This window comes from Mustelus asterias, chromosome 13 (genome assembly GCF_964213995.1).
Source record: "Mustelus asterias chromosome 13, sMusAst1.hap1.1, whole genome shotgun sequence".
NCBI lineage: Eukaryota > Metazoa > Chordata > Chondrichthyes > Carcharhiniformes > Triakidae > Mustelus > Mustelus asterias.
Window position 1 is genome coordinate 32,679,639 of NC_135813.1, and position 14,013 is coordinate 32,693,651.

Below are 14,013 nucleotides of genomic sequence, written 5' to 3' on the forward strand. Positions count from 1 at the left end.
TATAGCTCTGCTGAATGAGTCGTTAGGCTGTTGGAATGGGCTACTCTGGCCTGAAATAGATGTACTCATTTACGAAAGCAGTGGAACTTGAGTGAACTATCTCATGTTGCCCTGAAAGGCCTCTAGAATAGATGTGATTATTAACACAGATGACAATCTGCAACAGGATTCAGAATCCCATGCGGTAAAGTGACAGGCATTCATCAAACACCTCTGTAATCCCCAGGTAGTATTTGGCCACCATAGATATTTTCCCATCTGCTCTGTCTACTTATTCAGAAATGCTACAGTTCCACATATTTTCTCACTTGCAGGGGCAGAAAAGTCAAAAAATAATGAAAAAGGAAAGTCTTGTGGGATGTGGAGAGGCAGAGAAATCATAAGCAATAAACAGTTAAGTAGAGCATAAGAACTGAAGTAATAGAAGCAGATGTAGACCAATCGGGGGAGAGGGGGGACGGTGGTGTGTGTACTGCTCCAGCTCTCCAAAAGGAAAGATGGTTTCAAATCGACTGACGTTAGAAAAGGCCATCCTACCGCGATAACACAGTATCAACGGCCTAAACATGATGAGAGTCAGGCCTCTGCCCTTCATCCCCAAGAGCAGCCCTAGTGGTCCCAGCAACACTCTGTCGCGGGTGCTGCCTGGACTGCAAGGAGGACCCAGAATGAAGACAACATGGCTGCTGGAACGAGGTCAGTCTGGGGTTTTTGGACAAGGAGCGATGGGGAGCCTAGGTTGGGAGGTGGTGGGTTTGGAGGTCTAGGTAGGGAGGCACAAAGGTTGGTGAAGGGTTCACCTGACAAACATCCAAATGACACGCAACCCCCTTCCTTCCTGCCTTGTCAACAAAATTGTTCAAAAAACGACCTTTCCACTTTCACCTGCCTGCCATTGTCCAGCGTTTTATGGCAATGGAAGTATATTTGAGGGCCTTAAGTGGGCAATAATTGATCACTTAAGGGCCTCAATGGGCTTATGGGCAGGCAGGATAGTGGGAGCCTTACTTTCTCCCTGTATTGTGGGGACCAGGTCTATGATGAGAAGGCAGTGGGCTAGCCACACAACATGCCTCCCCCATCCACTGAAAACACACCTCACGACAGACATAAAATTCAGCCCACTGAATTTTAAATGAATATTAATCCTTTTGTTTCGCGGACTGGTATGTTGATTCGCATAATTGTTAAGTAATTTAGGGACAGGTTTGTGTGAATGTTTCTATTTGTGATGATTGCCTGCTTTCAGTCACGGTGAACTAATTTCCACTCAACATGTAGTGGTACATGTTTGAAATACAGGATTAAAAATAAATATGTTCCATTAAGCTCAAGATTATCAACAGGATTGCTTTACTGCAGTAAATGTTTTGACAATGACATGGAATCCAGGGAGAGCTGGCAAATTGGATATACAATTGGTTTGATGGTAGGAAGCAGAGGGCAATGGTGGACAGATGATTGTCAGACCGGATTCCTGTGACTAATGGTGTGCCTCAGGGGTCAGTACTGGGCCCATTGCTGTCTGTTATCTATATCAACGATTTGGATGAGAATGTACAAGGCATGATCAGTAAATTTGCAGATGACACTGAAATAGGTGGTTTTGTAAACAGTAAGGAAGGCTATCAAAAATTGCAGCAGGATCTTGATCAGCTGGGGAAGGGGCCGAGAAATGGCAAATGGAGTTCAATACAGATAAGTGAGAGGTGTTGCATTTTGGAAAGTCATATCAAGGTAGGACATTCACAGCGATCTTACGGAATATCGTGGAACAGAGGGACCTTGGAGTTAAGATGCATGGTTCTCTAAAGGTGGTGTCACAGGTAGATAGGACAGTGAAGAAGGTTTTTGGCATGCTGGCCTTCATCAGTCAGGGCATTGATTATAGAGGTTGGGAAGTTATGTTGCCGTTGGTGAGGCCGCACTTGGAGTATTGTGTTCAGTTTTGGTCACCTTGCTATAGGAAAGATGTTATTAAACTGGAGTGAGTGCACAAGAGATTTACAAGAATGTTGCCAGGACTCAAGAGACTGAGTTATAGGGAGAGATTGGACAGGCTAGAACTTTTTCCTTTGGAGCGGAAGAGACTGAGGGGAGGTGTATAAGATCATGAGAGGCATGGATAGGGTGAATGCACTCAGTCTTTTTCCAAGGGTTAGGGAATCAAGAACGAGAGGTTTAAGTTAAGAGGGGAAAGAATTAATGGGAATCTGAGGAGCAGCTTTTTTACAAGGAGGTGGTATGTGTGTGGAATGAGCTGCCTGAGGAAGTGGTTGAGGCAGAGATATTGACAACATTTAAAAGGCATTTGGACAGATACATGGATAGGAAAGGTTTAGAGGGATATGGGCCAAGTGCAGGCAAATGGGGTTAGCTTAGATGGGCATTTTGGTCGGCATGGACCAGTTTGGGCTGAAGAGCCTTCTCCGTGCCGTAGATTCAATGATTCTATGACTCAAAGGAGATAGGTATGGTAATTCACAGCGCACACACTGTTTCAGGATTTTACTCTGGCATTATTGATCCTTATACCTGCTTACATCTCAGTGGTACAATTGCACATTTTATCTTCAAAGTTCACCATCCTTGTTTTCTGGCCTTAACACAATTCTGTTTGTTCACATAGGCGGAATAGTGCTGAACCCGTCATTCTACGGAATCACAGGCCATACTCACACCATGATCCATGAGATAGGCCACAGTCTCGGGCTCTACCATGTATTCAAGGGCATCTCTGAAATTGAATCCTGCACCGACCCATGCATGGAGACTGAGGCTTCATTGGAGACTGGTGACTTGTGTGCTGACACGAATCCAACGCCAAAAAATAAGCAGTGCAAAGATCCCGATCCTGGAAATGACACATGTGGTTTTGGCCACTTTGTCAACACTCCTTTCTCTAACTACATGAGTTACGCAGGTAAAGCGGACATTACGTTGACCACGTGTATTGAGGGAAAATGTGTCTTGAAGGAACATATGTCATGTAATGAAGTGTTTGCTCGAAAGACTGCCCTTTTCACATTGTTGGGGAATACATTATGATCTCTCCACTTGTCACATCTGGAGTTGTCAATTGAAGCTTATGTGGATTAAGTCTGATCTGCAGAGCCAACCTTAAAGGAAAGTGGTGGAGACCTCACTAAGTAATCCCCGTTTGATATATCAAGTGGTCTTGATTTTGGACTGAACGAAGAGATTATCTTATCCTTACTTTGTTGTTTTAGGGCCTGTATAGGGACCTCAGCTTAACGCTCTTGTATGTTCCATATTTGTGTTGGCTGGTACCCGACTGATGGCAAACACTGCTTTAAACAAACTTCCAAATATTATTAAAGAACAATTATATTTTAAAATTTTAACAGACCTTTGTTTGCCTGCAGCAAAACCCGACAGGAAATCATTGTATTTATGGAAGAGAGAGTGAAAGGTCAAAGAAGAACATTTTCCTCTTTCTTGATGGAACAAATCTCTTACAACTATTTTATTTGTTTTTTGTTCTTCCTGTGAAATTGTATACAGCGGCCAAAATTATTTTAGTTGCTAATTTAAAGGATTTACCTATAATACCTCTTGTTTGATGACAATTGCACATTGAATACAATTTTTTTTCGTTCATGGAATGTGGGCATCGCTGGCTGTGCCAGCAGTTATTGCCCATCCCTGAGGGCATTTAAGAGTCAACCACATTGCTGTGGCTCTGGAGTCACATGTTGGCCAGACCAGGTAAGGACGGCCTTCGTGAACGAGATGGGTTTTTACGACAATCGGCAATGGTTTCATGGTCACCATTAGACTTCTAATTCCTGATTTTTATTGAATTCAAATTTCACCATCTGCTGTGGTGGGATTCGAACCCAGGTCCCCAGAGCATTACCCTATGTCTCTGGATCACTAGTCCAGCGACAATACCACTACGCCACCACCTCAACATTTAGCATCCGATTAATCCCTTTGTTAATATACAGTAAGAATCACTGTCAATTACATATTTTTGGGATTAAGAGGCAGGAGGAAGGGATAACCGAGAAGTGTTGACATGTTGATTGTAATTGTTGTTGTCATGCCTTTGTCACAAGTTGTGTGTGTCTCTTTTAAAGATGATGACTGCACCAATTCCTTTAGCCCCAATCAAGTCGCCAGGATGCATTGTTACTTGGATCTGGTGTACCAGAGCTGGCAGCCACCCACAAAGCCTCCACCCATTCCCATTGCTCCAGAGATAATACATCAGTCTGCAGGATCGGTGATACTCCACTGGCTTCATCCAATCAACGGGCAGTTTTACGAGAGGTGAAAATGTCCTCTGATTCTATGTTAACTGTCAAGCTTTTTCATTTGAGTCTGTGGTGAAGTTATACAGATGTGTGAGCTCATCTCACATTTTAACGCTAATCAATGTGAAAAATATCATAAATAGCAAAGAGGGAAATATATATTGGCCCAAAATTTGCTGGACCAAAATTAAGCGTGTGAACAATGCGGACAATGCAACAAATTCATCTGCAAGGTAGCATAGTGGACAGGATGAGATACCTATGAATCCAAAATTAGTACAGAATCGTGTCTGATTTGTGTTTCATAGAATCCCTACTGTGCAGAAGGAGGCTATTCAGCCCATCAAGCCTGCACCAACAACAATCCCACCCAGGCCCTATCCCCGTAACCTCACATAATTATCCTGCCAATCCCCCTGACACTTAGGGGCATGGCCAATCAATCTAACCCGCCCATCTTTGAACTGTGGGAGGAAACTGGAGCACCTGGAGGAAACCCACGCAGACACAAAGTGGCCCACAAAATGATGAATTATCTGAACCTCCCTTTGATTTTCATGCAGTTTGTGCATTTGCTCATTAATCGCCCGTCAAATTCACCAGAGGAAGTCTGGTAATTAACAGCATGAATCTCCTTGTAATGACTTAGTCAACATTCCCTCTAATTTCCCTTCATTGCGCACAGCCTACTTGTTGCAATGTCAGCCCCTTTAAGATTGTCATGTGGCCACAGTGCACACATCTTAAAGGGACCGCTTCTTGTGTGTCACCTTCATGGTACATTGCGGATTGCAGCAGAGCTGTACGACCATGAGACTTAGAGGGAAGGATGCGCTTAATACATCCAATCAGCTTCACTTGCCATGAAAGTTGTGGGGCCTCATTCCTTTAAGTTGTGAATTGTTGTTGGTGATGTTATAAAATTCCTGTTTAAAATTTTACACTTCCTTAAAACTTCTGTTGTCACTTATTTTTAATCTGAGCTTTCTTTCCCTTTCTTTATTTCTCTTTCTGTACCTGATTTGACACTGAATTCAACCCAGCAATTTACTGTCCTTCTTTTGTCTATTTATTTCTCATTCCTTTAAGCTCATTGGTAAAGGAGATATGCTGTTAGTCCTGTTGTTGACATAGGTCCCAGGTGCCTTGTTATACTTCCAATGCCATTATCAGCTCACATTTCCAGCAATGCTGCGTGTAAAATATGAAACAACCCCAAAAAGCACAAATTTAAATAGTGGGGTATGTACACAAAATGCCCGGCTCCAGTTAATCTGGGCGGATGTCTTTAGGGTGCTGCCCACATCTCCGCTTAGAATCATTTGCCTCAAAGTACATTATGTGTGTTGATGTATCAGGCCTACATTGTGAAAAGCCTATGTGGACAATCCAAACTCAATTTGTTTTGCATAGTTTTCCTATGGACCACTGATGGAAAATGGTGTTGTGCATGTTCACGCTTGCAACCAACAGCCATGTATAACAGGCATACAGATAGTGTCCCATTTTGTCCACTCCTGTGAAAGGCCTTGAGATGGGCTTTACAATGTTCAAGGCACATATTGCTGTTGTTGATATTGCTGCATCTCTTTGGTCCACTGAGGAGACATTGTGGATTTTTCTGAAAGTTGGTGTAAATGCAGCACGTGAATATAGGGCAGCACAGTGGCACAGTGGCACTGCTGCCTCACAGCTCCAAGGACCTGGGTTCAATTCCCGCCTTGGGTCACTGTCTGTGCAGCGTCTGCACGTTCTCCCCATGTCTGCGTGTGTTTCCGCTGGGTGCTGCAGTTTCCTCCCACAGTCTGAAAGATATGCTGGTTAGGTGCATTGGCCATGCTAAATTGCCCCTTAAGTGTCCAAAGATATGTAGGTTAGATAGATTGGCCATGGTAAATGTGTGAGGTTACAGGGATAGGGCAGGGCAGAAGGCCTGGGTATGATACTCAGTCAGACCCAAAGCCGAATGGCCTCATCTGCACTGTCATAGAATCATAGATTTTAAGAAAAAATGTTACAGGAAGGTGATGCTGTGTTTTTTTTCTTTTATTTTGCTTCTTGGATACCTAGAGAAGTGGGATCAGTATGCGATGCCTGCACTGAGCATGGATCACTGGTTCAGTATGCCTACAATGCTTCCTCCCCAAGACCATGTGATCCATCTGGCCACTGGAGCCCCAGAGAAGCAGAAGGTTGGTAACATTCGGGAGAACCGCTGTATCTTTTTTTAATACTGAAATTTTTAAAGGCAGAAAATTGTACTCTTCAATATATTTTAAGTCGACATTCCTCTCTGCTTTGAAAACTACTTTCCTCATTGCCTCTGCCAATTTCTTCCTAATAATTATCAATAGACTTCACCAGCTGCCAACCAGGGTAGCAGCCAAAATTTCTGGAAAATCTTCAATGTGGCACGGTGGCACAGTGGTTAGTACTGCTGCCTCACAGCGCCAGGGACACGGGTTCAATTCCCGGCTTAGGTGACTGTGCGGGGTCTGCACGTTCTCCCCGTGTCTGTGTGGGTTTCCTCCGGGTGCTCTGGTTTCCTCCCACAGTCTGAAAGACATGCTGGTTAGGTGCTTTGGCCATGCTAAATTCTCCCTCAGCGTACCCGAACAAGAACTTGGATGTGACTGGAGGATTTTCACAGTTACTTAATTACAGTGTTAATGTAAGCCTACTTGTGATACTAATAAGTAAACTTAAAATGTTATTAATATGGATACAAGTGTGTCCAGGCCTGATTTAACTTCCTGCCTTTTTTTTGCTCTGTCACTTCCGCTGGGATCTTCTCAGCTCTTTTTGACCCCAAATTCCTGCCACGCTGAATTTTAAGTGCTTTCGTCAAATTGTAATGGAGAGCTCACATCCTGTTGCTGAAGGTCTCACATGCCTATGGCACCAACATGTTATTCCATCAGATGCCTCACTGCATCAGATGTTAAATCAGAGAAGCAATTCATTATTGCCAATATATTTAAACGATGTGATTGATACTTGTGGTGTTACTCCTTGGGTAAATGGGTATTATTTATGCTGATTGAAGCAAGGAGTTGTACCTCGACCTAATAATTATATACGAGCTTATGAATTAAGAGCAGGAGTGGGCATTTGCCCCCTCGAGCCTGCTCCACCATGTGAGAAAATCATGGCTGATGACTTCAACTCTGTTTTCCTCTTTATCTTCTGTACGCTTTGACTCCCTAGTTAATCATGAATCGATCTAACATTTCAACTCTTATTTTCAATCATGTGGACATTTTGTATACTTGCTTATTTGTTCTTTTAAAATATTTGCTTTGATACAACACTTGTCAAGTTCAACATTTTTCATTAAATATTGTGCTGCATTCCTATTCCTTGCTACAGAGTGTGTGGTTAGGATGGAACTCATCAAGCGAGTAATAAATAAAACAAGTATGCATTGCATAGGGCACTTGCAGGTTAGGGCCCTCCTGAGATACAGACATTCCATCTGTGTCACCCAAATCTTAGCACCAGACTGAGCTTGTGCTCTTTATGTTGCCCTGCTTCTTTAACTGTCCAGCTAAAGCTGATGGAATTTGCATGTCCACTATCCTTCCTAACTGACAACTTTGATGTGGTGAAGACTTTACAAAAATAACCCTACGCTGCTCGGTGGAAAGCTCATTAGGTAGGCAGTTAAACATGATTAGGCTGCTTTTTATTTATTCATTCATGGGATGTGGGTGTCACTGGCTGGGGGCAGCATTCATTGCCCATCCCTGAGAACACTTAAGAGTCAACCACATTGCCGTGGCTCTGGAGTAACACGTAGGCCATACCGGGTAAGGATGGCAGATTTCCTTCCCTCAAGGAAGTCAGTGAACCAGACGAGCTTTTACGACAATTAACTATGGTTTCATGGTCATCATTAGACTTTCTAAGTCAAATTTTTATTGAATTCAAATTTTACCATCTGTCATGGTGGGATTTGAACCCTGGTCTCCAGAGAATTACCCTGGGTTTCTGGATTACCCATCTAGTGACAATACCACACTGCTACCGCCAGCCCTAACTTGGGTCACGTCCATTTCTGATGTTAACCTGCAGAGTTTTGCAAATAGGTGAGGCTAGAGTCTCATTTATGCTAATCAGTGCGCCACAACGTCAGTAGACCCCGATGTAGTTTTATCTGAGTCCCGAGCAGGGAAAGCACTGAACTTCACGTCTAATAACCCACTTCTGACCTCTTGATTGCCTTACCTAACAAACATCTATCTAAGCCAGTTTTGGAAACTCCAATTGTCTTAGCATCAACAGCCTTTTATAAAAGAAAGTGCCAGACTTCTACTACCCTTGTGTAAAGAAATGCTTTATAACTTCGTTCCTGTACAATCTCATCCTAATTGAATGATTGTGCTCCTATGTTTTTGATTTTCCCACTGGAATAGTTTCTCCATGTCAAATCATTTTAAACAACCCTTATTGGTTCACTCTTCAAGCTTTTATACTTGACTGGGGACAAGTTGAGTTGATGTAACATGTTCTGATAAACCAATTGTCTAAATACTGGCATCATGCTGGTGAATCTGCACTGTACCTTTTCCAAGGCCAATATATTCTTCCTGAGGTGTGATGTCTAAAATGATTCCAACCCTTCAGCTGGTGCTTGGGAGCTCTGCATTAACTGAAGCATAACTCCCTTGTAATCCAGCACCAAACATTACTTTAGCATTTTTGATTGCTTTTCTTAAAAATAAAAGCTCCTCTAAACTTCCCAATTTCTCATCATTTTGAAAATATGCTGATTTATCCTGTGCCTGACAGATGAACATTACACTTGCCCGCATTCAACTTGGTACTTTCCAAAATTTTATCCACTCACTTAATCTGTCAATGTCCCTCTGCAGCCTCCTGTTCCCATCTGCACTGTACTTTTGAAACATGGTCACTATTGCAACATAGGCAGCCAGCTTAAACACAACAAACTCACACAAACAGCAGCAATGTGATAACATCCATTAATCTGTTTTTTTAATTGAGGAATAAATATTGGGCAGAGCACTGGGGGGTAACTCTCCTGACTTACCTTTGAAATCATGCCATGGGGTATTTTACATCCATCTGTGAGAGCAGGTCAAACGTGAAAAACAGCACTCCCGACAGTGCAGCACTCCCTCAGGAGCACGCTGTAGTGTTAATATTGATTTTTGTGCTGAAGCCCTAAAGTGAGATTTGAACCCACAGCCTTCCACTATATCGTGCAAATATGCTACCAACTGTGCCATTAACGCTGCAATGAAGTTACTGTGAAAATCCCCTAGTCGGCTCACTCCGGCGCCTGTTCTGTTACACTGAGGGAGAATTTTTCATGGCCAATGCACCTAACCAGCACATCTGCGGAGTGTGGGATGAAACTAGATCACCCGGAGGAAATCCACGCAGGCATGGGGAGAATGTGCAAACTTTGCACATACGGTGACCCAAGCCGGGAATTGAGCCCCGGATCCCTGGTGCTGTGAGGCAGCAGTGCTAATCACTGTGCCCCAGTGCCGCCCACTTGGCATCTTCGCGAAAGTTGGGAGAGACAAAGTCCTTTCAATCTTGCACCTTCCCTTGGTTGCTAACAGTGCCACAAAAGGGGACTATTTGAGAAGGAAACTTGATGCAGAGAGCTAGCTGAAATGATGCTATTTGATGTGACAGTGCGCCCTTGGAAATTCACTGCTCCGATTCCCAGACCTCTTAAAAATATGAAGAAAATATTCCATTTTGGATTGCTTCCCAGCTGGAAAAGCCGGAGCCAGAAAGTAAAAGCACCAATTGATAGCCTTGTTCCAGAGTCGCTATCTGCAGATTATGGACATCAGCACAAATAACAATGGTGATAAATGTGTGACTGCCCAGTTAGGAACCTAATTAACCTTCTGACCTGGACAGTTTTGAAACACCTTCAAGTGCTTCTAGAAATTCGCTGCAGTGCTCTTGTTCTCAGAGGAAGCACATTCAAATCCGCTCTTTCTAAATACGCTGCAGCACTTTAATAATGTCCCTTATGTAACAATACCCATTGGAACATGGAGACATAAATAATGTGTGCTATTCGTGTGAAGGAACGCTAACATTTATTAAGCTTCAAAAGAGCAATTGCTAGCAATTAACTGCAACAATTTCCCTCTGGCATCTATCTTATTTGGAATGAAACTTGTCTTTCTCTGCTGGGGTGATCTCTACGCACATTGTTTTATGCTTCCTCCCTTCTCAAGGCCCCACAGTGCCCTTTAGTTAAAGTGTAAAAAAAATGAGGAAAAAAAAATCAGAAACAAGGGAAAAAAAAGGCAAGTATTTCCTGAAGTGAATAGTAGGTACAGAAATTCTATGCACGCGGCAATAATTTCAGTAGGATGCAGGCGTCAAATATCACCCATTAATCTTTCTGACAGTGCTGTGAATTGATATACTAATCACAATGGTAGGAAACTATTTCCCCCTTAATTTACACAGTGAATTTTGTTCAGCAGTTTGCATTTAACAAAGCATTATTAACTTCCAAATCGGTTGCAGAGTGAAGCCGGTGTGTTGTGATTGTCTGTGCAACAGTAATTTTAACTCTCTTTTAACTTTGACAGGCCTTCAGGTTTTTTTTTTAACGTGCAAGGAATGGATGGCTGGAACACATTTATTTTAATTAATTACTCAGAGGATTTAATTTTTAAAAAAAACCTTTTCCCTCTGTAGGACCCCCTGACGTGGAGCAACCTTGCGAGAACAGTGTCAGAACTTGGAGTCCAGATGCTGGCGTTGATGAGAAAACGGTCCCCCCGGAATGCCCCGAACCTCAAGGCTGTTACCTGGAATTGGAGTTCCGCCACACGTTAATTCCCGACTCCCTGACCGTTTGGGTCACCTTCACCGAATGGGCCGCCCACGGCGCCATCCACAACATCAAACTGCTGACCGTGAGCGGGAAGGAAATCTCGCTCGGGCCACAAAACGTCTTCTGCGACGTCCCCATCACGGTCAAGCTCATGACGTCCGAGGAGATTTACGGCGTCCAAATCTTTACGCTGGACGAGCATTTGGAGATCGACGCCGCCATGCTGACCTCAGCGCCGCAAAATGCTTTCTGCAAAGAATGCACGCCAATCCATTACAAGATCGTGCGGGATCCACCTTTCAAAGAGGGGCCGGACTTTGTGGTGAAAGACTTGAGCAGAAGATTCGAAGACACGTAAGTACACTTTGAGTACAGGACCCCCTCTTGAACAATCAATCGCCTCAAGTTCTTTTTAAATAAATTGTTGATGCTTTGGGGCTTTTTTTGGGCTTTGTGTGGTCAGCCAGCAAACAATAAGGTTTTTTCTGTAATGCGAAAGAGGGGCAAGAAAGAAATGCAGTAAAAAAATTTATGGATAGATAGAACTTTTTCTACCTTCCCAAGAAGTTATGTAACACAGTGCTTACATTTTATAATCCCCAAAGTACAATATTTTCTGTTTTCTAGTTCATGATAGGATTTTAGATGCCAGCACTGGTGACATGGTTTTTCCATATAATACAAACTGACAGAAATCAAGGTTGTAGATCATCTTATGGTGGAATTCAAAAATTAGGAACACATTTTTTCAAAGTTTTAATGCAGTGAACGGAACTTAATCCAATCAAAAACTTTTTAAGCAAAGTGTTGCTGATCAACATTATTAAACTGCTCAGATTCCAACGGATCCTATAGATAAATCAACTCAATATTTTTTTAATAAACTGTTCGCATTTGCACAATGTAATCCAGATGAATACTTATGTAACACACTGGGTCAGCAAGGCAAGTGTGTTGCAAGCTGCGTTACAGGAGAATGCATGATAATACAATCAGCAACAAAGTTACCGTGGCTGGTGATATATTCCTTTCATCTTCACTTTTAAAACAAAAACAATGGAAACTCCACTGTGTGTATGTAGCATCTGCTGCCATGTGAACTCAGTGTAACAGTAAACATAGCAGCATGGTGGCAGAATGCTTGGATCAATCTCCTCCAGCAACTGAACCAAGTCCAAAGCACCACCAATGGGCCTGTGAATCGATGTTTCATTCGGCCAGAAACAACTCCGTATTTTCTCCATTTGTAAGGCAAATTAGCATGAGAAAATGTTACCAAATGTACTTGATAGGACGTTGTTTGATAACTGCTGCAACAAGCCAGTATCTATTGCCGAGAGTTCAGGATCCAAATCCATGTTCCCCTCAAACTTTCCCCTTCATAGGCACATAACGAATGGAAGGAAACGTTGATGGGGTTTAGATGAAGATATGGCATGACACTCGCTGGGATGAATGGCCCGTCCCGTACAGTAAATTCTTTGTGTTGCTTTGTAAGCCAGGACATTAATACCCTGGGGAACTGCAAAATCCAAACGAAACAAATTCAGAAGTAAAGGTCTCTGAAACAGAGAGGATTGGTTTCATTATATCAAGCCTGAAGAGACAGACCCCAGCTAGTCCAGAAAGGAGTATTTAACATGAGGTCAGGAAGGTCTTGGGAATGAGAAGAGGCAGGAAAGGAATGGAAAATTGAAGGAATGGAAGCCGGTGATTCACTGCATCAAGTGACTTCTTCGAACCCAGGTCCCCAGAACATCAGTTGAGTTTCTGGATTAATGGTCTAGAGATAATACCACTAGGCCATTGCCTGCTCTTCTTTTGGCAGGAAATGACAGACTAACATTTGCAGGAGGGGTGAGAAAGAATGAGAAAAAAAGCAAGGCACTGCATCTTAATGGTGTGATTTAATGGGGTGATAGTATTGATTGCTCTATTTCATCAGCTTACCCTCTGAAGAAGTCACTTGGTGCAGTGAATCACTGGCTTCCATTCCTTCAATTTTCTTGTATTCATTCATGCATATTTTGCTCAACAGGGAACCAGACTTCCTAAACTGTTGAGTGATCCCGCTCTTGGCAGGTTGGCAGATGAATTGGATGGCATTTCCCATTTACATGAAGGCACTTTATAAAGTGGCTGAGACATGTTAAATATGTATACGAGTCCCAGTGGGCTAAATTGAGAACACAGGAGATCAAATGCTGACAGGCAGGAAAGGGAAAAATCCCATGTAGATTCCTTTCAGTTTATTTTTGTAGCCAAGGATCAGGTCCGTTCAGCCAAGAATGTAAAATACATGGTACTCTGTAGAATAATGACCGTACTGGTGAAGGGAACAGTCAGAATAAAGTAACTTCAACACTGCGCAAACTGAAGCATCGCATTTGAAAGTTTGACACATTTGCACGCACTCTGTTTGTTTGGCCAATGAAAATAAGAGGACAACTTGCTCCAAGCTTGCTTTAAACAGACAAAAAAGTGTTTTGCTTGAGTCTGAAATATTCCCATCCCCAATTTTTTTTTTAAACGTAAAAGTTGAATGAAATAACTTTTTAAAAATCCGCGGCACGGTAGCACAGTGGTTAGCACTGCTGCTTCACAGCTCCAGGGTCCTGGGTTCGATTCCCGGCTCGGGTCACTGTCTGTGTGGAGTTTGCACATTCTCCTCGTGTCTGCGTGGGTTTCCTCCGGGTGCTCCGGTTTCCTCCCACAGTCCAAAGATGTGCGGGTTAGGTTGATTGGCCAGGTTAAAAATTGCCCCTTAGAGTCCTGAGATGCATAGGTTAGAGGGATTAGTGGGTAAAAATATGTGGGGGTAGGGCCTGGGTGGGATTGTGGTCGGTGCAGACTCGATGGGCCGAATGGCCTCCTTCTGCACTGTAGGGTTTC

General features: G+C 43.0%; 1 protein-coding gene across 1 annotated transcript in view; it reads left to right on the plus strand.

Annotated features, from left to right (window-relative positions):
* Positions 1-14,013, plus strand: part of pappaa (pregnancy-associated plasma protein A, pappalysin 1a) — a 285,790-nt gene that overhangs the window by 67,795 nt on the left and 203,982 nt on the right. The window contains exons 4-7 of the mRNA XM_078227597.1: positions 2,630-2,923; positions 4,104-4,296; positions 6,351-6,472; positions 10,983-11,475. Of these exons, the coding sequence (XP_078083723.1) occupies positions 2,630-2,923; positions 4,104-4,296; positions 6,351-6,472; positions 10,983-11,475 (1,102 nt within the window). The remainder of the gene's footprint in view (positions 1-2,629; positions 2,924-4,103; positions 4,297-6,350; positions 6,473-10,982; positions 11,476-14,013) is intronic.